The sequence below is a fragment of the Anabrus simplex genome, chromosome 5, assembly GCF_040414725.1.
Source record: "Anabrus simplex isolate iqAnaSimp1 chromosome 5, ASM4041472v1, whole genome shotgun sequence".
NCBI classification, from domain to species: Eukaryota; Metazoa; Arthropoda; class Insecta; order Orthoptera; family Tettigoniidae; genus Anabrus; species Anabrus simplex.
In genome coordinates, this window is record NC_090269.1 from 271,715,361 (window position 1) to 271,740,953 (window position 25,593).

Genomic DNA, 25,593 nt, shown 5'->3' on the forward strand with positions numbered 1-25,593 from the left:
CCGACCTGGCCGCGAATCGTACCCGAGGCCCTCTGAATCAAAGGCCATTACACGGACAATGAGGCCAAGTAGATGCATTTCACTGTTGTGACCGGTTTTGACTTGAACTTCCTTTCGGAAGAAGTCAGAAGTATGTCGAATACTGGAAGTTTTGAACGATCCTGTTCGAAACTTAAGAGGATCTTCTTCTTCTTCTTCCTCCCATTCTTCTTCTCATCCTTCTTCTTGTTCCTAAACACAAAAGTGCATATAGTACACTCGGAAATGCATTTGCCGAGGGCACATTATCTAAACATTAATATAAATCATAATCATGTTATTGGTTTTGTGTCAAACCAAGTGCATTTTTATGATTTTCAGAGACACTCAGGTGCTGGAATTGTGCCCCGTGGGTGGAGTTATTCTACGTTCCAATAAGTCTACCGACGCGAGGCTGCGATATTTGGGCATCTTTAAGTACCATTGGACTGATCCGGGATCGAACCCGCCAATTTGAGCTTAAAAGGCCAGCGCTCTACCGTCTCAAGTACCCAGCCACGCTTGCATTTAGGAAACAAACACATCCATTCATGCGGTGTTTTAGATGCATTATGTATATTAGGTAGTACAATGGAGTAGGAGTGAGTTTCAGTTTCAATTTGCTTACTGGATAAATATCACACGGAGACAAGTGTTCCTAACTTTTCCTGGTTGTACAAATTATCTATCTGTCTACCTTTGTGGGATCACACTGAATGGTATAATTCAACTACACGCACATTTCTAGTGCTGTTGGAGGTCAAGAAGTATTAACTTATTTCATCACTGTCCATGGAGGGTATGGATCTGATTTTCTCTCATTAAATTACCAACACAAACTTCGTAGACAGTACATTAAAGTTCAAGCTCAGAAAATTATGCTACCCAGTCTGTATATATACATGAGATCCTAATATAATTTGGAAAACAGTGCTCTGCACTCTGCGCTGTCGTGCATATTCCTCACGTAATTTCATGCTACTAAAGATTTCGGAGTTATCCTGTCTTCGAGTAACAACATTAATTACATTACTTGAAGCTACAGCTTATTATAACATGCAAATTACTGATGAGAGATTCACAACAAGCATGAATAAGGTCATGCATATTTCAGGAGAAAAGCGATAACATGCCGAAACAACAAATTGAAAAAAATATATTATAAGGAGCCTCACATTTATACTTGTTTTTCGAACGAACAAGACACACATATAAAACAGTGGTACATTTATGGTAGAGTAAAATGTTTTATTTTTTTACATAGAGCTGAAGATTACCTTAACGTAGGTCGAAACACGTCCTTTAGACATAGTGTTTAGAGAGGCCACTTAATTTAAGTGGTATTATTTCATTGTATTTTACAGGTAGGTAAAATATGTACATTCGTACTAAAATTTTAAGTATATTTAAATCAATACGGGACCGAAGATGAAATATATAAATATAAATATCCGATCTGTCGGTATCGATGGCGCTAGATGACATTAATAGAGGAATAAATATGATTCGAATGTTTAAAACCGGGGAAGATATAATTCAAAGAGGACAAATTGGGAAAAATACTCGTTTATGGGAAAAGGAATTAGGGGGTGAAATAACACTGGGCAAAACAATTTAAATTTTTGTTTGTTAAATGGAAGTGAAAGGGTGTTTCTGGTACACTTTTTTCTGCTGATTTCAAATGTTTTTAGAATTTTTCTATCATGTACAGTTTTTGAGTAATTTTCAAAAAATTAAAAAATGTTAATATTGTTATTCCTACTAAAATTTATTATCTTAAATTGAATTTACATGCATTTTAATTTACATACACTTTTTTCTGCTGATTTCAAATCTGTTTTTAGAATTTTTCCATCACTCACAGTTTTTGAGTAATTTTCAAAAAATGAAAAGCATGTTGTTGTTCCTACTAAAATTTATTATCTAAACTTAAATTTCATTTATATACCTAAAAAGTATGAGAGGTAGATTTTCGGCTGAACTTAGCTTGAGGAACAACACTTTTGAGTGACCAGCAGTAGTCAGCCAGCATATTTGGACCCCATTTTCCCTGGTAACGGCTTTCAAATTCGACGCTGTCTTGATGGAAACGTTCCCCGTGTTCGTCTGAGACAGCGCCGAGATTTTCAGGGAAAAAGTCAAGATGCGAGTCCAAGAAGTGTATTTTAAGAGACATATTACATCCCATGTGTTTATAGTTTTGTAGAAGTTCACTAATATGTTCCCTGTAATTCTCTGACCTGTAGTTTCCTAGAAAGTTTGTGACCACCTTCTTAAATGATGACCATGCAGCTAGTTCGTATGTTTTTAACTTGCATTCAAACACTGTATCTTTCATCAGTTCCTTGATCTGAGGACCAACAAATATGCCTTCCTTTAGTTTAGCTACAGATATTTTTGGAAATTTCGTTTGGAGAAATTGAAATGCATCCGTACTATGATCAAGTGCTTTTACAAAATTCTTAATCAAACCTAGTTTTATGTGTAATGGGGGCAGTATGATTTTGTCAGATGCCACAAGAGGCTGATGAACGACATTTTCCTGTCCTTGAGTAAATGACTGTCTTTTTGGCCAGTTCTTTTTTATATAGTGATTATTTCTATCTCGACTATCCCACTTGCATAAAAAGCAGCAAAATTTCGTATATCCTAACTGCAAACCAAGTAAGAGAGCTACAACTTTCAAATCTGAACATATCTGCCAGGAATACTTTTCATACTGGATAACGGATAGTACCATTTTCATGTTCTCATATGATTCCTGTAAGTTAGCTGAATGGGCTACAGGAACTGATGGAAATGTATTTTCATTGTTAAGCAGTACCGCTTTCAAACTTCTTTTTTAAGAATCAATGAATAAACGCCATTCTTGTGGATTATGCTGCTGCCCTAGTAACTCGAAGAGACCTGTAACATCATTGCAGAAAACTAGTTCTTCCTTTTTAGAAAAAAGATGCTCAAATTCCTTTTGACGTTGGCGGAAGAAGCAGACTTTGGTATCTTTCTCTATAAGGTTCCAGCCTTTTAGTCTTGAAGCGAGTAATTCTGATTTGGCTTTAGACAAATTAAGATCACGAACCAAATCATTTAGATCTGATTGTGTAAGTAAATGAGGCTCAGAAGAAGCAGCAGAACTTTCTACAAAGGGTTGGTCATCATCCATTTTATCATCATATAACTCTTCACCAACATCAACTTCTTCATCTCCATGCATCAACGATCTATCTGGTGGAGAAGGTACAGGAAGCCCTGGACCATGTAGAACCGGTCTGGTTGCTGATTTCAGACACGGATATACAACTGTATGTTTTGACTTTGAAGATATACCAGAGATATTAGTCACACAAAAATAGCAATCGGTCAAATGATCCGTAGGTTCCCTCCACTGCATCGGAATTCCAAAAGGCATAGAGCGAGTCCCCTTCATCCATCCAGTCAGTAGAGTTACACATGAAGCACAACATATTTTAGGGGCCCAATTCTGATTCAGATCCATCTTGCAATCAAACTACAACTCATATGCTTCCTTAATTAAAGTAGTAACACTTCGCCTCTGCGCTTTAACGGTTAACTCGCCACATATATTACAGGATCTATCTGGTTTATTTTTACAGTTGCGAGGCATTTTTCACACAATAAAATGAAACACTACTGTATATTGAACACAAACTATCTCCTTTCAATAGACTTCGGAAGCACAACGCTATGCAGACAGTAGCATGAAAGAAATCTCTAATTCAACTAACAACTGCAATGTTTTAAAGTTTCTAATTGTTGTGGCAACAATGAATAATATGGAATTCTGTACATTCTTAAGAGAATAAAAAGTAAAAAAATATAGTAAGAGTATGATAAACCAACAATTATAATAGTTTATTAATCTTTGTTAATGGTAGCATGCTAACCCGTAAATATGAAAACAAAATTTGAAATTACGAAAAAACTGTGGGTGATGGGAAGTTCCTGGTTTCATATTCGTAATCAGCACACAAAAGTACATAAGAATCACCATAAATTATACTTTTAACAAAATCATTGTTGACCAGTGTAATTTACCAAAGAAGATTATGGATAACTTCCCAACTTCTTTGAAAACATATAAGAGAAGGAATAGATAAACAGGTGTTGGGTGTCTGTCACTTGGGTGACAGCCTGAATTAATGAATTAATGAAAAATGTTAATCAATATATTCGTGATTAACTGTCCAACGATGAGTATGTGGTATGGCAAAGGATCAAAAAATGCTTTTCTACGGCTTTTATTACATGTAAGTTGTTAACGGATAGATACGATAATAAAAATTTAGATATCGCTAAAAATATCTACTCCATGTGACGATCTTGACGTCATAAGCACATGTTAACACAATCCTGAATGCGTAGATTTCAGATACAGGTCTTGGTTGAAATATGTCCAGCTGTTTTTTCAGTTTTAGGAACGCTTTCTCGTAAGAGAGTCGGCGAGATATGTTCTAGCCATCCTATGTCGTAGGTTCAAGTTGAAGTTGCCAATACTGAAGAATAATAAAAGACGTGCGTTCCAACCTTTGTCAATAAAGCTCCATGAACACAATAAAAAGATCGCATCATGCAGTGAATCACTAAACGGGTTTGAAGAGTCGATCTCGAGAGATTACCGGTGTCATAAAGTCGGAGGTCTATTCGAAACCCCTTCTGTAATTCAACTGACGATCTGATGCGCCTGTTGGGTTGGTGGATATTTCTTGAGAAAATGTGGAATGCACAATTCATGTCCGAGACTTTGCCAAACTTCGACGTTCCATTGCACCCAACAATGTGTTTCCAGTCGTAACTCCCAGATTTAAAAAATCGTCAGTTTCCCGTCCCGCACAACATACAAAGCGCTGTCGACGTTGTTTTCAATCAACTAGTCTACACTGCATGCTATTTTTATGCGGCTTCTAATTTCAATGTCGGGGTCTGGATTGTCAGTGGTACAAAGTATCGAACACACTCTGCTGGAAGACCTCTGATACTCAGAGTAGCTTGGTCATAATTTAGACGATTCTCTGCCATAAATTTCGTCTTATTTACACCAATATTGAGACAATATTTTTCAGATCTAGTGTTACTGTCCTTTATTAATTGTTGAAGAACATCAATGCTGTCAGAGAAGGTAACGCGTCGCCAGCAAACCTAATTATATACGTATTCAGTATAGCACCAAATGCACCAACATGAACATTTTACAGTATTTAATGAGGCTTTTAAAAAATTAACTTTCTGAGTATGTCATGCGAGAATGTTCGTGCCCTGATGAAGTCTTTTCTGTATGCTGATGTTGGTACTGTTGGGTGACCTACTTTGATTTTAGAAGACTGGTTCTGGTATAAATTCTCGGTAATGCGGGTATCTTTAGTGTTGAGTTGTATTTCTTGTAGACTTTTCGTGCTTTACTTTATAAAATGCCTTCTCATAATCGGTGATACAGACAGAGATATCTCTTCCTTGGTTACTGTATTTTGAACGAATACTGTATATTTGTGCAAAGATTCTCTCTTACAAAAGCACTGCTAAACCATATTTCAGACTCATCAACGTCAAATTAGCAATTGGTCATGATCCTTGCATAGATAATTCAAAGGAATATTTTCAGCACATGCTTCATGAGACCGACTCATTGGAAGTTACCACACTTGTTTGCTCAATGGCAATAACAATGAAAGTGAACCGGAGCCATTTTCAATGTATTATACAAGTTCCGTGTAGATCTGAATGGTCTTCGTAGATGGTCAATATTTGGTTCACTTATGAGCATTAGTATGTCTTCATGTAATACGTCGGGTCATGGAGCCTTCTTACATCTAACATTTCTCACTGAGCGCTGTACCTCAGATTTTGTATTTGGTTGTAGTTCATCGTGAAGCCTTCAATAAATTAGCCTATTTACCTTGAAAATGGAAAATTAACAATGAACATTGTACCATACTCCCCTTGCTACGTAACTATTTGGATGCTCATAGTTTTCATTACTGGGCGTTTTAAACGAGCATTACCGGGCGAGTTGGCCGTGCGCGTAGAGGCGCGCGGCTGTGAGCTTGCATCCGGGAGATAGTAGGTTCGAATCCCACTATCGGCAGCCCTGAAGATGGTTTTCCGTGTTTTCCCATTTTCACACCAGGCAAATGCTGGGGCTGTACCTTAATTAAGGCCACGGCCGCTTCCTTCCAACTCCTAGGCCTTTCCTATCCCATCGTCGCCATAAGACCTATCTGTGTCGGTGCGACGTAAAGCCCCTAGCAAAAAAAAAAAAACAAAAAAAAACGAGCATTAGTATCAATGGTCTTACATTGATTTGCTTCAAAAGTCGATTCACCCGACAATACTGCAACAAATTCCAACACTAATTCAAGAGTATAATTTAAATGGACCCTCATAATTTTTTATTAAAATAGCAGAATAAATATAAACAAAATGGTTATTTATTTATTTATTTATTTATTTATTTATTTATTTCATTATTTATTTATTTATTTTGGTGCAGAAGCAATAGAGTTACTTCACAACACCCCAACACTTAAAATAATCAAGCGAGTTGGCCATGCGATCAAGGTTGAGCAGCAGTGAGCTTGCATTCGGGAGATAATGGGTTCAAATCCCATTGTCGGCAGCCTTCAAGATGAATTTCCGTGTTTTCCCATTTTCACACCAGGCAAATCCTGGGGCTGCACCTTATTTAAGCCCACGATCACTTCCTTCCCACTCCTACATCTTTCCAATACCATCGTCACCATAATATCTGTCTGTGCAGGTACGACGTAAAGCCAATTATAAAAATAAACCTTTAAAATATACATGCGAGTAATCATAAACAATTTTCATATAAATGAAAAGACGTATGCGACTTGAAACATCCTTTAATTTACAAAATGTACCGAGAGACAGACAATACATGGATTCATTATGTTCGAAAAGTATTCGAGAGGAGAGTGTGGCTTGTCAGAATTACAAACAGTCGAAAATCACCAATTCAGAGCATCAAAGACTAATCGGTAATATCAAGGAATTTCGTATGAGCATTCTCACAAGGATTTGTCACATAAAAAATTTAAAACAGATTATTTCCGGTTATCTTTTACAAAAACGTGTAGTAGCTAACTCTCAGATTAGGTACCATGGTTAAGTGAGCATAGCAATGACGTAAATTTATTGCTATGAATGCGACAGCCGACATATTAACATTTTCTTCTATACGGAGCATGGTGGAAGCACATCAGCCAGTGTAAAGGTGTTCTGCTCTAGAAATATTTCTGAATAAATATTATCTACCCTAACTGACCTTAGATTTCTAACAGGGCAACTTCATGAGCGCTAAGGCTACTCAGAAGCTGAGGAGAAACGAAATTAAAATATACTACTTCCGTTATACATCGTATTTTATCACTTTGGTACGCATTAGGACATTAAATTTGAACCCCATTACATTAAACTTAGAATCATTTGGGAAATAATGATGCATTATACATACCTGTAGGGTTTTTAAATAATTCCGATTTAAATCGTTACGAAGGAAGTTACATAAAACAGTTACAGCTTTCAGATTTGTTTATATACTCATTTTGAAACAAGCGGCTGCTGAACTATGGGACAAAATTACCTTTGTATTAGTTTGTTCTCGGACAGACATCTTTTTTTTTGCCAGTTGTAACTTGCGTAACATGAAAGGAGATGAAGTTCAATAGTCCTACAGAATCAAATGTATTATGTATTATTTTCTTGAATAATTTTTAGTGGAATGATCGTTTCATCTTATGTAGCGATGTTTAATGAAGTCATGTTTAATCGACTACTACTCCTCTTCAGCGTTTATCCCACTTTGTTCCTGTGGCCGCCCTGGTGATCGACGGCCCTCATAGTTCAGTTCTAAGAGGCCGTTGGTGCGCATTACATTGCCATGCCATCTCAGGCGAGTCTCATACGTTTCCTCGATTGTTGGAACCACATCAAATGTTGTCCTTATACCCTGATTACTGATGTGGTCCGTTGTTCATGTTTCTTTGTGAGGGGCCATAGCTCCGTCCCGTAGAATGCCACTGGGCGTACTGACGTTCAGTAAATCTTCGATTTCCTGTATAGTGACATCTTCCGTTAGATAAGAACTCCTGTAGCCATGCGCCACTTCATCAAGGCTGCGAAGACACTCTTCTGTGAATCTGAAAGTGTTGTACAATCAGACTAGATGACCGATCCCAAATACTTGAAATAGTTGGTGTCACGCCACCAGTGTTAACTGGCTCACGATTATGCTCTCGACAGTACAAGTACAGCGTCTTCTTCATCCCGTAAGCATCAAGGCGAGCTTTCCAGATTTGGATTTTCTGCTGTAAGTCTTGCCGAGTTTCGTCCGCAACCATGATATCTTTGACATTTAACCACTGTCAAAGAGTGTGGAGTATGCACTTCCGCAGCTGTGGTGTCTAGGCACCGGAGAAATAGAAGTGGATACAAACACGATCCCTAATGAACACCAAAGTGGATGTTAAAATGTGCTGAGGTTCCTGTTACGGATCGGACCTGAGTGGTAATATCAGGTTAAAGGATCTGGGTCCGTGGAACATAAACTTCCGGTACTCCATGCATTCTAAGCGTTTGCTATATAACTTTATGTAGCACTTTATCCAACGCCTTTTCAAGATTCAAGAAACACAAGTGGAGTGTTCTCTGTTTTTCATGGTATCGTAATATTAGAGGGCATACGGCGTGTATTGTATCTATATTCCCACTTTGTTTTTCAAAACCACATTGGTTTGAGGTGATAACCATGAGTATCCATAACACGTTAAGAGATTTTCATTGTGTGGCTTAGTAGGTGAATTGGATGCTAAGTGGAACATTCCATGACATCAACTATACCTTTCCACATTGGAACTGTAATGCTACTAATCCAGATGGGACGGGCTTCATTTTCATCAATAATTTTGCTGAATAAATCTGCAAAACGTGTAAGTGCCAAGATTATCACGGTAACTTTAATCCTACGTCTAAAAGTCACACAGTGTCAGCCAGATTGTAATCAACCGACCTATCAACGACGGTATGTTTTGATAGTTCCCAAGAAATATTCATTTACAAGGAACAAAATAATTATTGTATCTGCTTAAGGATTCTGTAAGTACATTTGGACTAACTCAGACTTTGAACATGCGTATAATATTGATCTATAATAATTCAAGTAAATGTTAATGCGTAGGAAAATGCATAATATTGAAGCCTCCTGTTAACAGCATATACATGTCTAGAACTGAGAGGTGAAGATTACGTGCCCGCAGGCTATGTGCTACATTTCCTTCGTCACGTCGAGCAAAGCGTCAACAGTGGAAAGAGTTCGCGTTGAATTGCCGGAGGAGTTGAGGAGTTCATGCTGTCAGCGCAAGAGGGAGTATGAGAAGGAAGAATTGTTCTAATACACAGTGGAATTCTGCTTCACTATGAACCTACGCTATTGCATGAAAGACAGTTTTACAAACCGTGTAATTTTAACACAAATGTAAATAATAAGCATTTAATGTTTTGAATAAAATTGGGAATAAGAACATTTGCCTACTGTCATCCATAAAAGTTTCAAATACCTTATCAATATGAGATCGTTTAACCCTTGAACGATAATAGATATTCACAGCTAGTGTTGGTAAATTTCACGAAAGGGGTGAAATGGACATTAACTCCCTTATATAAAGAGTAAGGAGTTCAGCGTGATATAGAATACGTATATAGGTTCGGAAACATACTTGGGATATGCGGGAGTAACAAAAATCCACAATTGAAAACATTCTACAGGTATGAGCTACGAATTTTTGATCTTTTGATCCGATCACTATATCGCCGGCTTACGCGTGCGACACTATGTACTTCTTCTGGGTTATTCTCATAACTTCCTCTGCTGCCAGGATGAAAAGTAAATGGCTAATTGGATCACCCTGTAGTACTCCGTTAATTTGGAGTATCGGTTCTGAGAGTGGGAACAAACAATCACTACTGATCTGCATTTAGGGCAGTCGCCCAGGTGGCAGATTCCCTATCTGTTGTTTTCTCAGCTCTTTCTTAAATGATTGCAAAGAAATTGGAAATTAATTGATCATCTCCCTTGGTAAGTTATTCCTATCCGTAACTCTCCTTCCTATAAACGAATATTTTCCCCAAACTGTCCTCCTGAATTCCACCTTTATCTTCATATTGTGATCTTTCCTACTTTTGAAGAGACCACACAAACGTATTCGTGTACGAATGTTATTCCATGCCATTTCTCCACTGACAGCTCGGATCACACTACTTTGTCGAGCAGCTCGTCTCCTTTCTGACTTTGATCCATTCTCGGATGCGCTAGCGAGTGGTTGGCTGTTCCAAGAGCTCCGTATTATCTTATTGATAAAGTAGTAAATACTTGTAAAGATTTGGCTAATTTTGTATGTGGGTGATACATTTCGTTCCACAGTTACTGGTATTTAGTGTTTGTAATAATTGGTTCGCTAGATTTCAAGTTGTAGGTTAAGACTGCGGGAAAGAAGATATACTTTTTTAAAAATATTATTATTTAAATATCAGTAGGTTTGTTGATAGAATACTTACAAGGACGGGATATTAAACAGAGTTGTAACTTCCGCAGCGGTTATATTAGTGCAGGCAGTAGACAGGGTATTTCAAATAGCAGTTCAGCTGTTCCACCTATCACGAATGTACGGTAATAATTTCTTTGAATAACGTGATACTGATGTAAATTTTCTTTAAGGAAAGGATTTCAACAGAATATGCAGTATTTCATTGCCGAAATAGCTAACAGTCTTTGTATTGTTATCGATTATTGTCGCTCTTCGTATTCAATTATTGCATTGTAAGTTACAGTCGTGAACCAAGCGTATAGTGTAGTAAAGAAAATATAAATAAAATCAGCTGATTCCTCTATTCCGATCATTTATAGTTCTGACTAGGTAGTTCAAGTGTCCGTAATTTATATTTCGCACCCTCGAACTGTCAGTATTTAATAACGGTTAGCTAATAATAATCCAATTCCTATATCCCAATAATTGCAATTCTAAACCCCGGCGTAGTTTTGACAGAAGTATTTTGAGAAATTATTATGAACCACCTCTTATTTTTCAACATTTAAGGACTCTTTTATTCCGTCCCGCGGAGTAGGAAAAATAATAGTAATCCACCAGCTGTAATAATCACATAACCACATTTTAACTGAGAATTTTAGTGAAGATATTGTGTATTAGAAAGTATCTAGCTTGCTATATTGGTATCTTTGTGTACGGTAAACCTTTCGATATTTCAGCATTTAACTAAACGGCAACTTTAATTTTCATTAGAGCGTAGTAAGATAAAATACTTATAATATTCTGTGTACGCTTTTAAATTTGTTGGAAATCCATGAGTAATTCTTGTGAATTTCAAAATTTAATTGCAGTTTTCATTTCTGTTTGTGCTTATAAATAATATATTGATATTAGGACACGTGTGAACGTAGTTTAAAAATGATTGTCGTGTATTGTAGTATCTTATTAGAAACTAGCGCGTTTATTATATTATTGTGAAATATTTGTGTAGAAGAAGTATCTATACAAACACTCTTACTAGAATTATGTTGTTGTAATTGGGATAGGCTTAACTGCAGTTTTGAATTGTGTAATTCTTATGTACTCCTTTCGGAATCAGTAATTAACGGCAGTTTTTATCCTGCTAGAGTGTTGTAGAATTAAAATGTATTATGAATAAATAATATTGTAGTGTAGTAGTGTATTAATTACCTTATTGCCATGTGTACTATCCTAGACAATAATTATTTCCTTTCATTTTTTGCACAGAATAGGTTATTATACCTTTCTTCTTCATTATTCCGTAAAGAATGGCTAAGGTGTGCAATTTTAGGAACTGTGGGTGTGGCCAGGTATTAAGGAGTATGAGAGGGTAGTTGGAGAGTTTGAGGGAGAGAACTAGGATTCTCTAGGAGGGCTGGAAGGAAAATGGGCCTCCTTCAAACTATGTGCAGGATACAGTAGGTGTAAAAGAGGGTTGAAAAGGAAAGGGGGGGGGGAATTGTAGAAGACAGGTGGTCTAATGTTTTAAGAGGAGGGATATTGCAGGCTCAGGGCTCTATTCAGGATCAGAATTCAAGACAGGTGTCTGTGTCACTAGTACTAGTACTAGTCACTGCAGAAAGAGGTTCCAGGAAGGATATTCCAGGAATGATTAATAGACAAGGGGAGTTTGTATGCGAGGATCTTCAAAAGGCAGAAGTATTCATTCAGAAAGAAAGATTAATGTAAATAAGTTAATTTGGCTGAGATTTGGATAAAGAAAAACGAGTGAAGAAACAAGCTATTTTAGGCTGTTTTCCTGAACTGCATTTAGACCGGAAGTGATATTCAGCTTTTTGTTTTAGTTTGATAAAGCTATCCAAGGCTCACACTTGGAAACCTTTCCGAGCCCATTAGCCCTTCAACGTTCGGAACAATTGAGAAAATTGCTTAATATTACGTTTTTCGTATATGGGAACTCCTACTTCGTCCGTTAAGAAATGTTTTCAGCATTAAAGGATGAACGTTTTACAGTCGACATTTTACCTATACGACCCGTACTATGAAAGTGTTTAATGCTTTATTGTATAAAGGAAGGATCACCTGCAACGAGAGTTTCACCTCAATATAACGACATTTGACCTCGATACAACGTCATCAAGTGATACAATAGCGCCGCCATCTTGAGGTATTAAATTCATCGTGCCACGCGGATAACAATTAGTGCATCCAATGTATCCGGTGAGGTGGGATGTAATTTGATTCATCTGAGTGACTGTAAATCGAATATAAGTTCAGAAAACTGTGATACGAGAAAAGTTCAGTAAATTACTTTCATTCAAAAAATGTCACGAGAAATAGAGATAGCTTCACTATGTTCGAAAAGGCATTCGAGAGGAGAGTGTGAATTTTCAGAATAACAAACAGTCGAAATTCACCAATTCAGAGCATCAAAGGCTAACCGGGAGCGTCACAAAGTTAAGGCGGCTGGGCGTCGTGAGGCGAGTTCTACTCTACTGGATCCTCAACTGAGCACATCTACTGCCTCAGTGGTGGAAAATGCTTTCGAATTAATGTAGTCACCTGTGTGGATACTGATCACCGTGGTGATGAAGAGGTTCGGGTGGGCCACTCGACGCTCTTGTCCCATTCTGTTCTTATCATTTGTTTGTAGTTTAGAATGATTTTTAACAATAATGTCCAGTGTTTATATTGTTCACACTATTCTTGAGAAATAAAACCAATAAGAGCAACTTTCAGCAAACTCAATGCATTGTTTTAATAACTGCATGTTCTTTTGGATTAATATATTCATTTTCCTTGGGAATATTACGAGCCCCATGGTTATAAGGTCTAATATGCTGCAAATTCTGATCAGCGTTTGGATATTATTGTTACATTATTTCAATCATGAATGCAGATGTACATTATTGAGACCACTCCTGCATCTCATGCCAGCAGCGTGTAGCTCATGAAATACATCATGTGTCGTGAGAGAGTATGCAAGGTGCCCGATAGGCTGTTGGTACACATATCACTAGTTGCTGTCATTGGAAAAAGGTACGATTTATCCGAATTGAAGGTATGGTGATTTTTTTTTTTTGCTAGGGGCTTTACGCCGCGCCGACACAGATAGGTCTTATGGCGACGATGGGATAGGAGAGGCCTAGGAGTTGGAAGGAAGCGGCCGTGGCCTTAATTAAGGTACAGCCACAGCATTTGCCTGGTGTGAAGATGGGAAACCACGGAAAACCATTTTCAGAGCTGCCGATAGTGGGATTCGAACCTACTATCTCCCGGATGCAAGCTCACAGCCGCACGCCTCTACGCGCACGGCCAACTCGCCCGGTATGGTGATTTTAGACTTCCGAGATAAGGGTAGCTCTGTTTCTTGAGTACCGAAGTATGTGAAATTTTCACGTGATTCTATGGCGATTGGACAAATACCACCACTGTAAAGTACCACACGCTACAGTGAAGCAACCCACCGTCAAACCGATCCAGGAGATTACCCGACGAACGTATTAAGCACAAGTTCAGCGAACCCACCTTCATATTGGGCCCCAAAGCAAACGAATGACAACTGAACCAATGCTACCGAAGGTGGTTTGGCGGAGAAAGTTTCACGTGTCACAGTAATATCGGAATTGGACCTCTTCTGCTTGATGAAGGTTTGGTAGGCGAGGAAAAACGCAGAACAAACACTCTGTAACCATCGTTGAAAAGGAACAAGCTGCTGGTGGGTGCGTTACATTCTTGGGAAAATAATCGCGAAATTATTTGGGATCCACTTGTCCATGTGGTAGGCACTGCCGAAGAGTGAATCCACCTTACAGTTTGCTTGCACTCATACATGCTGCTTGTCTTCCCCGGACAGATGGCACTTTTCACTAAGATAGTGCGACATGCCAAGACGGCCAAAAATGTGGGACAGTTCTGGGAAGAGCATGTCCTAGACTTTCATGTAGGCTTACTTCTATCGCCCCATGGTCCAGAGCTATGAACATATTATCACAAGTCACGTAGAAGTATAGTTTTGCTTTGCAATCGTCATCTTAATTATTGGAGCTGCCGAGCTCAGTAACTCAGGTGGTAGAGCGCTAACCTTCTGACGTCAAGTTGGCAGGTTCGATTCCGGTTCAGTGGGTTGGTATTTGAAGGTTATCACATAAGCTAGCCTTGGTCCGGTAGATTTACTGTCAGGTGTAAGAATCTTTTTGGGATACATTTCTGGCACCTCGGCGTCTCCAAAAACCGTTAAAGTACCTAGTGAGACTAACCTGTAACCAAAAATGCATAGACTCCCCTTCGTATTTAATACCTGAATCGATCGGCAGTGATTGTGGCGTGTTAGTATGGTAAATTTAAAAACAGTGGATATGACAAAGCTACCCATTGAGACTATCTGACTTAGGCGTGTCGCTTGTCTACGGGAGGCATTTTCATACACCACTTAGTAGTGAAAATTCCTGGATTGTGGGGAATATTCTTTATCTCGTTTTTCCAGGTCTCGTGGGTGAGACATCGTGATATACATCTGCTAACTGTGGGCCGCTACACGTACACTAGCGACCAGCGGTTCCAGTCCATCCATTCTCCACAGACAGAAGACTGGATGTTGCAGATCCGATATCCACAGCGAAGGGATTCGGGCATATACGAGTGCCAAGTTAGCACAACACCGCCAATAGGACACTCCATGTACCTCTCCGTTGTCGGTAAGTACCTGCATCAATATATATACATAAATATACATCAATATATATACATAAATATGTGATATCTCAGAATTCGGTTACTGATGTGTTGGGAAGAAATGTAGATTATCAATGAACGTGGGTCCAAAAAATGTTTAATTTCTGAGTTATCAGAATGGCAAGTATAATATTACTATCCTTCAATACGTTTCGAACACCAATTTCGGCAGCCCTGAAGACACTTTTCTGTGGTTTCCAATTTTCACACCAGGCAAATGTTGCGGCTGTAACATAGTTAAGACCATGGTCGCTCCCTTCTAACTGCTAACTAGCCCTGCCCCATGCCATCGTCGGCATAATACTTACCTGTGTCGAAGCGACGTAAAGCAAGTTAAAAAATTATACCCTTCGATATGTTCATAGGTGCTTTATAATGTCCATCTCTCTCTAAAATCTCATTAACAAATCATGGAGCCCGTCAGAAAATAATGATGTACTATTCCGGAATATTGCAGCGTGTCCGGAATTCGATATGGTGAGGTAATCAGGCCTATATTCTAGCAGAAAGAGATAATTTTGACCATTTCATTTAATGAATACCCTTGGTAATATGCAGCTTTTCAAGTAAAAGCTGTATTCGTGCAATACATTGAAAATTGCCCTGGAGTCAAATCAGACAGTTCATAAATTTTGTCGATCCATGAGGAAGTGATGCATTGATGAAGTAAAATTTAAAATTTATTGCTTGGATGTTGCAAAATAGTTCGTTGATATCAACGCTATTGTTTTGAGTACTAAATATGTCGTCAGAGATAATAATCATCCGGACATCGTTCGCCATAAAGTGCCAAATGGATTTTTTTAAATATTAATAATTGGGCTACATCTGCCGGGGTTAAGCCAACAATTTTGGGATCTGAATGCTAGCGCTCTACTGCCTGTCCACATAGCGAGGTGTTGTTTATAGTAAAACACAGAAACATATATTGTAAGTGAAGTGAGCGCAAAGAGGACTAAAGTATTCAAAGAGCAGAACCATGCTCGCAAAATGAACCAATGTAAGTGCTTTTGGTAGTTTTCAAGCTAAGATGATACTCCCTTCAAACATAAATAGGCAATATACGTAGTAGCTAACATAATTCTGTCGTATGTTACGTACTGAACACTGTGCATTGTAATAACTTGTTGCTACAGTTACCGTACTCTGTAGGATAATGTAAGACTATCACATTTCCTCGCCTGTTATTCACAGAATTCTTTTAGTGAAAGAAAAGTATCATGCCGACACCCGAGTCTGGGGGCACTAAGTTCGTTTTCCGACCAGGCCAGTGCTCATTATCTGAATCTGAGAACTAGTTAAGGTCTACTCAACCTATGTGATTAAAATTGATTATCTATCTGACGGTGGCCACGTTCTAGAAAGCCATGAAAACGGAATCTTGTTATATGCAACTATTGTGTCATGGAGTTTGGTTTAATAAACCAATACTGCAAACCATTTGACCCTAAAGAATTTTTTTTTTTATTTGTTTTACGTTGTTCCGATGGGATATGACAGGGATAGGTCAGGGAAGAGCTGCCGACAGGGGTTTGAACACTATAACTCCAGAATGGTACCTGATTGACGCGTGATACAAACCACGTAGCCAAATCGCTTAATACTGTACCTGACATTTCATTTGAAACTATAAAAGCCGTCATGCTCTGAGTCCCACCATGTATAGAGTGATTGTTAATATTATAATAATCCTTATTAAAGAAACTAATAACAATCGAGATAATGGTATCAATACTTACCGATATATTAATCATTACAGATATGATCGAATAAATAATAATAATAATAATAATAATAATAATAATAATAATAATAATAATAATAATAATAATAATAATAATGTGACTTCATCTACCGAATTGGAGACTTTTATGTAAAACGTAATTAGAATTCTACAGGGCAGTTCCTATCTCTGACATAATTTAGTTTTGTTGGGTGACAGTTAACTAGCAGAGATGTCCAACTGTCCAATAGCAATCACAGGGAGTGAATATATATTTCGGCGCTTTTTAAAAATTGACTTGCCGGGCTGAGTGGCTCAGACGGTTGAGGCGCTGGCCTTCTGACTCCAACTTGGCAGGTTTGATCCTGGCTCAGTCCGGTGGTATTTAAAGGTGCTTAAATACGACAGCCTCGTGTCGACAGCTTTACTGGCACGTAAAAGAACTCCTGAAGAACTAAATTCCGGCACCTCGGCGTCCCCGAAAACCGTAAAAGTATTTAGTGGGACGTAAAGCAAAATAACATTTTTATTAAATTGACTACATCAGGCTAGCTCGAACCCACAAACTTGGGACCACGAGTTGGACTGGGCTCTACCTGTGATTCCCCTAAGAATCTATCAGTCTATAATCACTTCATGATATAATCTGTGTACAGAAAGCAGAATGTCTGTCTGTCTGTCTTCTGTGTGTCTGCCTATTCCTTATAAAATTCATACCGTTCCACCAATCTGAACCAAATTTTGTACACTTACCTTTTAGGACCCTGTGGGTAACGCTGTTTATAAGATGTGTTAGTATTGTACCAGGAAGGCCTAGGTCCTGGTCCATATTAATTGAAAGAAATGTTATTTCCAGCATTAAAGATCCGACCGACGTACGAACATCCATGTAAAGAATGTTCCAGTATGTGCCAGACCCTACGAGTACGCTAGGCGGAGTCAAGTGACGTCACCTGTCGCTCGAAGCTCACCTCCCCTAGAGATATTTCTCGAAAGAATTTTTCTTTTAACAGCTTTTTAACACCTTAACCAATTTCAACGGGACAAACGCTGAATTATAGCAAACATCATAAAAGTTAATCCCTGTAAATTTCAAATTAATTCATCAAACGGTTGTTGAGTTATAACAATTTAAAGTCTCAACGAAATTACGTAATTACGGTCACATGGCCGAGAGAGAGCTGCCACCCCTCCCTGCGCTGGCATCTATATATGTCAAGGCCAGATAGCCCGCAAACCAGTGCAGTACAGTACAGTACCGTACAAGGACAAGCAGACAACTGTGTGAGTGAGATAGTGAAGAGACCGGCCCGCGTACAGTATGTTCGCGCAGTCACGGTAGAAGTACTTTCGTCGTATCTCCAGAACGCGAAATTCTATCGCCGATAAAGGACGTCGCACTGCAGTTAGTATGTCGCGTCGCGATTACAATATAATCCTAAAAAGACATTTAAGACTGTAACACGAGTGAACTTATTGGAGTACAAATATTAACTATTTCATTACGTGTGGACTTAGGCAACGTCAAGTAACATTAAACTTCTACAGAGCCTAATACTTAAGAATCACCAGAACTTATTGTTTTCTTCTCGAGTATTGCATTATATTTCTTTATTCACGTCACATCAATATTTTGAATGAAAAAGTAAGAACTTTTCTGAGTTAATATAACAGGATTAGCAGAAAATCTAACTTAATGACTGTGTTCACAGACTGTGCTTATCGACTTGCTTTCTTTTTTTTTTCTTTCTTCAAGTGTGAACTGTGTGATTAAGAACGTTTCAATAACGACTGTAAATAGTATTTAGTACAGAAAGGACTGTGATTCTTCATACGCCATAAATAGTGTTCAACAGTGTAAGTGATAACCAGTCGCACTAAATGAATTTTCGTGTGCGAAACTCAACAGTTCCAGCTGTCATCACCTCATCGGGAACGTCAACATCGCCGATCCTGATTCTACATGGAACATTCCAGATGTCCATCTTTCGACATTTGGTAACAACAGTTCTTGTCATAAGTGAGTAACAAACTGACTAAACTTTTTCATTTATTTTGAACAGTGAAACTTCAGTGTCGCGTGTGAACAATTTCCATAATTTCTCAAAAGTGATAAATTTAATTTCAATTTCATTTCTCGTAGAAAGACTGTAGGATTTCAAGTGTGCTGTATAACGAGATTGACGAACTGAGAACTGAAAACTTTTAATAATTTCTCATATCCATTTACCATTATAAAAGTGTGCTTAGGTTTAAAAAGACTTTAGGTGGAAATTCACACATATGAAAGACTTTGAAACCAATGATATTTATGCCATTTTTTTTTTCAAGAAGATTATTTTCAACATTTAATTTCAATATAAATTTTGAGTCAACAATCATACCGCAGGGTGAGAAATTAATAAATTGTTTTGAAAAAAAATTATTTACCATCTATTATTCGCTCTGCGAGACTATCCTTCTCTGTATCGGCTCCAAAACACCGTTCCACTCCCTGAGGTCCTACTCATGCCCTTTGCCCACAACTTTTCCTGGTACAGAGAGGATAGTATAATAATAGATGGCGCCCCAACTTCAAGGGCACGATTTTGGAGCCATACTATAATAATAGATGACATCGCAATTTCAAGGACTCGATTTTGAAGCCGTGCTATAATAATAAATGATGCACTTGTAATAATCGCAACATTCAGGGTTCGATTCAAGTCATTATATCTCGAGCACAGGATTTGACTGCAAAGAATTTGTTGTATTTGACTTATTCGAAGATTCCGGAAACATGGATAACTTACTTGCAGCAATCGAAGCTCTTAGGCTTAGCATTAACGATCAGAATGCCAAGATTGATCGAATTAATACGCAGATGGTAGAGTCTAATTCCCAACTACAGGCTCAAAATACTCAACTTCAACAACAAATGCAGGCACAAAATACTCAACTTCAAGCGCAGTTAACTGAGTCAAATAGTAAGGTTGAAGACTTAACTTCTAAAATTGACAGGACCTTGGATACTAAGTTTGCTGAAGCGGATAAAGTCATTAACAAAAGACTCACTGAATCTAGTGCCCTTATCGAGCAACGATTCCGTGAAGCTGGAACTCGCCTCGAAAAGAAACTTACTGATTCTAGTGCACAAGTCGAAGCTACATTGAAAAACATGCGGGATCAGTTTGTTGAAAACTTAGAGTCTATTAAGGAAGAAATAAAGACAGAGGTCGTCAAGTCTTTAGACAAAGATCTTAGAAATGTTCTTCCTTCCGTTCAAGCATTTTCTACTGAACTCAAAGATTTACGAACTGAATTTCAAGAATCCCATGGTAACATCTCACAAACTCAAGCAAAGTTAGCTCAGGTGCAGGAAACCTTGCGAGATGCATTAAAGAGCGACGTGGGTAAATTACGAAGCGAGATAGGGTTAATTAAGAGCACGCAAGGAGAACTCGACAAGCGTATTACAGGACAGCTAGATAGGACGCATACCCCGATAGCTGCTTTCTGTAAAGACGTACAAGTCATTAAAACTGACTTGAGAAATGAAATAAAAAGTTTAGACACCTCAATTAATTCTAAAATTAAAAATTTGTCCGAAGAAATGAATCAAATTAAACTTAAAGAACAGACAAATGACGTCACAATTCCTGGTTCGTCGAGGGAAATACACAATACAACAACCCTTATTAAAGTACCAGATGACAAACCAGTCAAATTTTCAGGACGTGATGAATACACTGCTCGAGAATTTTTGTTAAATGTCGACGATTACCTGGAGGAAAATAGGGTAGAGGACGATAGGAAACTTAGAGTAGTATCCAAACTTCTAGAAGGACGAGCCTTATCATGGTTCATAGCTTTTAAGAGCAACTTTAAAAACTATGACGACTTTAAACAGGCACTTCTTAAACGCTTTTGGGATTCAGAAAGACAGCACCTTGTAAAGATGCAACTCTACTCTAGCAAATACAATACTTCAGTCAATACTTCCCGATATTCAGATTACTGCCTAATGCAATTAAAGAAGCTCCAGTTTTTAGATCCACCTTTGCCAGATATTGAACTTATTCAGATCCTGACACTTCAATATCCGCCTCATGTGCAAGAAATACTAGTCGCTGCCAACATTAGAACATTGGAGCATTTTGACGCTACTTTGCGTAGGTTAGATACGGCTAATACCCAATCTAGTCCGAAAACTAACAGGAGTCGAGAAGTAAATACGAATTCTGCGGAAATAAAACCGCCGGAGAGAGAGGAACCCAGGACACGTGAAGAAGGCAGATTAAGCCCTACTAACCCAACCAGATTCCGGAATTTTAGACGTCAGAGGAATCAGGATAGACACCCTTACCAACCTAGGAATACATGGAGACAGCGCGAAAGCACTCCTGAAGGAAACCGTGAGGCCAGACGACGAGAACTCGAAAGTAGATGGAAGGACACACGGGAATACATCAGGGAGAGAAACCGTAATCCTGATGAGCCTGGAGCTACATCCCTGGAATATCAACGTCAATTCGGACCAAGAGAACAAAGATCACCTGATCCTGACCCAACAGGCGCTATAAAAAAAAACGCCGATCTCGCAATAGGGAGATTGACTACAGAACACGGTGAGGTCGAAACGTCAAATTATTGTACTGCTGTTATCAATTACTGGCATATTGACGATTCCGAATTACTATTCGAAGACGCACAAACACTAAGGCCAATTATTACACGTTCATTACCTGTCATAACAGTACGCACAGGCAACCTACAGGTGATTACGCTCATCGATTCTGGAGCGCAAGCTTCTTTAATTTCTGATAAGCTTGTAGACTCGCTTAAAGATCAGAACAATGTTTTGTTATTACCTGCAGCTCAAATTAAAGTAAGAGGGATAGTTCCTGATAAGATTGTTAAATGTAAATCCCAGGCATTTTTAGAGTTTGAAATTAACAGTCAGATGTTCGAACACATATTTTTGGTAGTATCACGTCTTAACTTCAACTTAATACTTGGATCAGATTTTATGATCAAATACAAAGGAACCATTGACTATGATGCCAACCTCGTAAGATTACAGAATAATTCCGTAGAACTACAGCTGGTAGGACGAGGTGACCTGGAAGTTCAAGAGAAGGGAGCCCGTTTTGAAGCAGCCGGTGGTGACATTATTAAGCCCGCTGTGAGCGAGGTTGCGCCAGCCGTAGCAGAAAGTAGAAAGGGTGACCAAAGTGAGGACGATGCAGAGTCCATATTCAATGAGAACTCCATTATAGGTCCGGATTATATAATGTCAATAGCCAGTGTGGTTGAAGACCCGGAAATTAAATTAAAATTGGAGGAGGCTAAAAATGACGTTCTACAGAAATTTGCATGTGTATTCGATGATAAGCCTGGAGAGATAGCTGACTATGAATATCATCTTGATGTAAATGACTTGTCTCCTTATCAGAAGAAACCATATCCCGTACCCGAGAAGTATCGAGAAGAAGTTCGTAACTTAATTCATAAAATGACAGATGATGGGATAATTTCGCCTTGCGTAACTAAGTACTTGAATCCATTGGCCATAGTACGTAAGCCTAACGGCAGTATTAGAATTGGACGGCACTTTCGAGGGTATTTATAACTCAGCCAATTTAAAACAATATGTACCACAGGAAGAGTAAAGCCTGGAAAAGAAAATCCTGCGTATTTTCTTTTCGTCCAACCAAGGGGAAGATGTACCAGGAAGGCCTAGGTCCTGGTCCATATTAATTGAAAGAAATGTTATTTCCAGCATTAAAGATCCGACCGACGTACGAACATCCATGTAAAGAATGTTCCAGTATGTGCCAGACCCTACGAGTACGCTAGGCGGAGTCAAGTGACGTCACCTGTCGCTCGAAGCTCACCTCCCCTAGAGATATTTCTCGAAAGAATTTTTCTTTTAACAGCTTTTTAACACCTTAACCAATTTCAACGGGACAAACGCTGAATTATAGCAAACATCATAAAAGTTAATCCCTGTAAATTTCAAATTAATTCATCAAACGGTTGTTGAGTTATAACAATTTAAAGTCTCAACGAAATTACGTAATTACGGTCACATGGCCGAGAGAGAGCTGCCACCCCTCCCTGCGCTGGCATCTATATATGTCAAGGCCAGATAGCCCGCAAACCAGTGCAGTACAGTACAGTACCGTACAAGGACAAGCAGACAACTGTGTGAGTGAGATAGTGAAGAGACCGGCCCGCGTACAGTATGTTCGCGCAGTCACGGTAGAAGTACTTTCGTCGTATCTCCAGAACGCGAAATTCTATCGCCGATAAAGGACGTCGCACTGCAGTTAGTATGTCGCGTCGCGATTACAATATAATCCTAAAAAGACATTTAAGACTGTAACACGAGTGAACTTATTGGAGTACAAATATTAACTATTTCATTACGTGTGGACTTAGGCAACGTCAAGTAACATTAAACTTCTACAGAGCCTAATACTTAAGAATCACCAGAACTTATTGTTTTCTTCTCGAGTATTGCATTATATTTCTTTATTCACGTCACATCAATATTTTGAATGAAAAAGTAAGAACTTTTCTGAGTTAATATAACAGGATTAGCAGAAAATCTAACTTAATGACTGTGTTCACAGACTGTGCTTATCGACTTGCTTTCTTTTTTTTTTCTTTCTTCAAGTGTGAACTGTGTGATTAAGAACGTTTCAATAACGACTGTAAATAGTATTTAGTACAGAAAGGACTGTGATTCTTCATACGCCATAAATAGTGTTCAACAGTGTAAGTGATAACCAGTCGCACTAAATGAATTTTCGTGTGCGAAACTCAACAGTTCCAGCTGTCATCACCTCATCGGGAACGTCAACATCGCCGATCCTGATTCTACATGGAACATTCCAGATGTCCATCTTTCGACATTTGGTAACAACAGTTCTTGTCATAAGTGAGTAACAAACTGACTAAACTTTTTCATTTATTTTGAACAGTGAAACTTCAGTGTCGCGTGTGAACAATTTCCATAATTTCTCAAAAGTGATAAATTTAATTTCAATTTCATTTCTCGTAGAAAGACTGTAGGATTTCAAGTGTGCTGTATAACGAGATTGACGAACTGAGAACTGAAAACTTTTAATAATTTCTCATATCCATTTACCATTATAAAAGTGTGCTTAGGTTTAAAAAGACTTTAGGTGGAAATTCACACATATGAAAGACTTTGAAACCAATGATATTTATGCCATTTTTTTTTCAAGAAGATTATTTTCAACATTTAATTTCAATATAAATTTTGAGTCAACAATCATATCGCAGGGTGAGAAATTAATAAATTGTTTTGAAAAAAAATTATTTACCATCTATTATTCGCTCTGCGAGACTATCCTTCTCTGTATCGGCTCCAAAACCCAGTTCCACTCCCTGAGGTCCTACTCATGCCCTTTGCCCACAACTTTTCCTGGTACAGTATATATATCTCTATTTCCTAGATTTAGGCTCTTTGGCACAGTAACATAGGCTAATGTCGGCAAAATATCAAATTTGTTCTAGAATGACAAGACAAAGCCTCATGACGCGAAGAACAAACTCCGGTATGTTCCTACGGGGCCCAAAATCATTCTTTAAGGCCTCAAAACCAACCGTTAGCGAGATATTGGCACCACACTATCTCCGCTGTAGGAATCGGATGAAATGACCAGCCGTAACCATGGCAACGCCAGTTCAAGGATTCTACAGTAGGACGCAGGGCTGGTGTTTGAAGTAGGCACGTGCGTGAATGTAGGCTAGGCCAAGGAAAGATTCTGCTACATACATGACTTACTATCCAAAAAAACTCGCTGTTGGGACTCTTTTCATTGGGGGAGGTGGGGAGGGGGTCGCGTATACAAATAGTCGAGAATAGTGTCGAGTCCATAGTTTTTGAGGTTGCTGAGATAAACAGTGACACTCCACGCATCATTTAAGTCAAAGTTCAGCCCCATGGGTACCGGGGTGAGAAAGGATGAACAAAATGTCCAGAATGGTCGAGATTATGAGCGTATGTGTATATATTCCAGCATAGCTCTCAACCAAACTTGGTACACATATGATTTACTATGTGGAAAAACGACTGTTGTGGCAAGACACCCAAAGCACCGTTGGTGAAGGGAGTGAGATTTTAATAAATACCGATAATGACCGACACTAGTGTTGACTCCATAGTTTATGCGGTCGCTAAAATGAATTGTGACACTCTTGATGCTATTTAAGTCCAAGTTCAGCATGGAAGTTCAGAAGGGATGGAAAAAGTAAATGTTCAAGGAGTGTTGATTCCATAGTTTTCGGTATCCCTAGGCTGATTTGTGACAGTTCCAGTGACAGTTGGAATCGTGTACACCATACGAATAGCGTGACACGTAGATACATACAGTTATTATTTACTTTTGTTATTTGTTTGAAAGGACCAAGTACTTCCTAGACAATCTGGGGTGCCACAAGGAAAACAGTTTAGCACGAAACTAAATAATCTCAAATTTAATTTCCTGTAGCTATTTATAGCCGAGTGTAGCCCTTGTAAAGCAGACCTCCGATGAGGGTGGGCGG

At 38.5% G+C, this 25,593-nt stretch overlaps 1 protein-coding gene across 1 annotated transcript in view; it reads left to right on the forward strand.

Moving 5' to 3' along the window:
* The window catches only part of LOC136874490 (zwei Ig domain protein zig-8), a 659,619-nt gene that overhangs the window by 129,617 nt on the left and 504,409 nt on the right, over positions 1-25,593 (forward strand). The window contains exon 3 of the mRNA XM_067148121.2: positions 15,064-15,274. Within this exon, the coding sequence (XP_067004222.2) occupies positions 15,064-15,274 (211 nt within the window). The remainder of the gene's footprint in view (positions 1-15,063; positions 15,275-25,593) is intronic.